Here is a 3503-nt window from a genome sequence, read left to right as displayed (position 1 = left end):
TATCTGCACGCAAACACTTTCAGAGGACTACTAAACCTCATCAGCCTGGATTTGTCCCACTGCAACATCTTTGAAATCCACCCACTTCTATTTTCACACCTGCCTTCTTTAGAAAGACTCGATTTAGCCTCAAACAACATGCGGTATGTCCCACAAGCCTTTAGGAACCTCTCCAGCCTCACGAGGCTGTCCCTGGAGGGCAACCACATAGAAGCCATTGGCAGAGATTCCCTGAAGGACCTGGAAACCCTGTATGATCTGAATCTCAGGAAGAATCGGATATGGATCATTCAAAATGGCGCTTTTACAAAGCTTCTTAGATTGGGCATGTTAAATTTAGGACACAACTTCATCGCTGATTTGCCTAATCAGCTTTTCAACGGGTTGATCCAGCTCAAGACCATGCACCTTGAAGCCAACAGAATCACTGCTGTCGACTGCACCTTCAGGCATCTGCTGAACTTGAGAAACTTATACTTGAACAACAACCAGATCTCCTCAATCTCAGACTCGGCTTTCTTGTACTTAAACAAGTTGCATTTCCTTCACCTGAGCAAGAACAACCTCAGCTCCCTCCCCATCCGCTTGTTCGCTGAACTGCCAAAACTGAAGTACGTTTTTTTATCCCACAACCCCTGGAAATGCGACTGCAAGATGCTTTGGTTCTGGCGGTGGACCGCAACGCACAGGGGAGCGATCGAAGGGCTGCACTGTGCCTTCCTGGGCCCTCCCAACACAACAGCACTTGATGTCCCCCGGCCAGGGGACCTGATGGACTGCACGGTGCCACCTGAGCTGGCAAGCGAAGACAAGTGCAGGGTGGCCAGTATCAGCGTGGCTCCCCGGCCCCCCACGCTCTCCAGTAAGGTCATCCTGATGGCCCTTGTCTGCCACACGTGGTATTTTGCAAGGGAATGGGACACCTCTGTGGCCACGCTTTGACAGTGTTTAAATTATGAAGTGGAGACCACTTGTTTATTTTCTCACTATTTGCTTGTGAACAATGTTTTTCATTACAGGTGGGTTTTATATGGATATAGAGGAATTTTATTATATAGGAATAAATGCTTTCAATCATGGGCAATGCTCAAATATGAAATGCTAATATAAAATTTAGTGTAAATGTTTGCTTGCTCACATTAGCAAGTTCAGGGCTGGGGCTTCTGTTGAGTGACACAGGGCCAGGGAGCATGTCCCCACCAGCCTTTGTCCTCCTGGTTTCGCAACAGAACACAGCCATGCGTGATCTCTCGGGGAAGGGCTGCCTTCCTCCCCGCAGCCCTTACTGAAGATATTGCGAGTACTGCGGAAGTAGAAATAAATTGCACTTGTTCCAGCACATCTGAAATCCCTAGAAAAGGCTCAGTCCATCAGCATCTCTGAGAACGTGCAGTAGCTTTCCACAGCTGGCACACGAGGTGATTTGGTGTTAGAATATAAGGTAGTGTTGGAGGAGTGGGTGAAAACGTCACACCCAAATAAAGCATTTTATTGCTCAGCTGCTCCTGGCAGTATTGAGCTAACACGGCTCTGCATTTACCCCTGCAAAGAGTTCATTTGTCTCAGGGGTGGTCTGTACAAGTCCACTGATGTAGTCACATCCAGAAATATTAAGCATAAGAGATTAAATTGCACCAAGGGTAGAACAAGCAAGTCTGCCCAGAGACCTGTCCTGCAGAATTAGCATGGTCCTCCCCTGACTTTGGCTGCTGATGTGCTGAAGACACAACCTGCACAGAGAGCATTTGTGCCTCATGGTGTCTCTTTGTTTTCCACCTTTGGGAGACCTCAGGAATTTAGCAATTCCTAAAGTCACAGTGAGCAGAGCCTCCTCCCTGACCTGGACTGCACCCCTTGCTCTGACCTTGCCATGGGCTATGCGGGCTGGTGGCAGCACAGCCACATCTAAGGAATGTTGCTCTTCGCAGCTCTTCTCCAAGATGTTTTCAGTGATTATTTCTCACCTGACTTCTAAAAGCAAGAACACTTAGATAACATTGCAGAGAGATGACTAAATTTTCAGTAATTATCACTGTATAAACACTTGCCACAGGACATGCCCAATGTTTGCTGTTTACTCACAGAAGGAAGCAACAGAACATGTGGCAGACACACCACATTTGTCCCTGTCCCTAGAGGAATTATCCCAAGCTGATAAGAGATAAGAGAGAAATAAACCTTTGCTTAGTGCCAAAAACACACAAACCAGAATATTTTGACAAGGTACACCTGCTGTGGAGCTCGGAAGACCAACCTTTGCTGCTGCACCAGTGAGGGGACAAACGGGCTGCACAACAAAACCACACACACTGTATCTTTCTGGTTGTCAGATTTGTGATTAGATTTCCACAAAGTATTCAACAGTCAACATTGATGCTTACATTTTGTTTGTGCCATTTCACCATTTTGGTGGTGCATTCAGCACCATCCTTGCTTTCCTCAGCCTCACAGTACTGGAAAAATCTCTGAGTTTGTTTCTTGCTTTTGCATTCCTCTCTGCTACCAATCTGCCATAGAAAAGGGCAAAAGTAAAAAGCAAGCAAGCAAAATCCACCTCAGGAATTTTTTTAAGAAGTCCAACAAAATTAGACTTTTTTTCCATTGAAAAATATGAATTGGTGAAAAGTTTATACAAAGGAGAGAGCTTTGTTTCTCCTGGGTGCTTGCAGAAAATATTCTTTCCACTTTTATGCCACCACCTCGCCCTTAAACACTGAAGAGGAGCACAACGAAATTGCTGCTTCAGTGCTACAATGCAGCCGGGATAGAAACACTTAAGTTGTACACAGCAGCTGGGAAAGAACACGTGGCTACATTTTTCATCCATTAAAAATGAAACTTGCAAGGAATAGATTAAAAACTTCCATCAAAATATACAGACCCTGAAAGATGTGGTCTGGCCTTGGAAAGACATATTTGAAAGAGGTGCTTGAGATGAAGGGCAACATGCACCCACAAAGGCAGCAGCAAGCTCTGCTGTTAAATAAATAAATGAAAATACAGCATGAACAAACTGACACTGAAAAAAAAAGAGACAAAAGCATGTAATTGAATAAACAAAACCAAGTAATCAAATAAATCAAAGCAAATAACTGAACATGAAAGAGCAGAAAGACTTGCAGGAACAAAGAAATGTGCTAAAGCTCACATCCCGCTCCTGTCAGAAACTTCCAGGGGTGTTTGATACAACAGAAACTATTTTGAAAGCTTGCTTGCCAGGGGCTTTCTTTTGAGAAAGCACTGGGGTTTCTCCTGCCTGCCCTGCGCTGGATCTTCACCGTGAGATCTCTGCTTTGGTTTCACCCAAAACTTCTCTTTCAGTTAGCCTGTTTCTTAAACACAGCACAAGAAAGAGATGCTTTCCCATCCAGTAATCATCAGAGTATCCATCTTCCCCCTTTACCCTGGTACCAGGCGGCAAAAGAGGCAAGAAAGAACAGATGCACATGATCGCTTCCAAAGTCTAAGAATTATGACCCGAATTACACCACACCTCCTGCCAG

At 45.0% G+C, this 3503-nt stretch overlaps 1 protein-coding gene across 1 annotated transcript; it reads left to right on the top strand.

The window, feature by feature from the left end:
• Positions 1-138: 138 nt before the first annotated feature.
• LOC104510677 (nyctalopin-like) lies at positions 139-942 on the top strand. The gene has a single exon (XM_010153006.1). It carries the CDS (start codon positions 139-141, stop codon positions 940-942), a length of 804 nt encoding a protein of 267 aa, XP_010151308.1.
• Positions 943-3503: the final 2561 nt, after the last annotated feature.

This window comes from Eurypyga helias, unplaced genomic scaffold, assembly GCF_000690775.1.
Source record: "Eurypyga helias isolate BGI_N326 unplaced genomic scaffold, ASM69077v1 scaffold6206, whole genome shotgun sequence".
Lineage (NCBI taxonomy): Eukaryota > Metazoa > Chordata > Aves > Eurypygiformes > Eurypygidae > Eurypyga > Eurypyga helias.
The sequence above is the reverse complement of the archived record's forward strand: the minus strand, read 5'-3'. Positions and strand labels throughout refer to the sequence as shown.

Bases quoted from the DNA above. Each gene is read 5' to 3' on its own strand.
- LOC104510677 (XM_010153006.1), top strand. From the start codon at position 139: ATGCGGTATGTCCCACAAGCCTTTAGGAACCTCTCCAGCCTCACGAGG.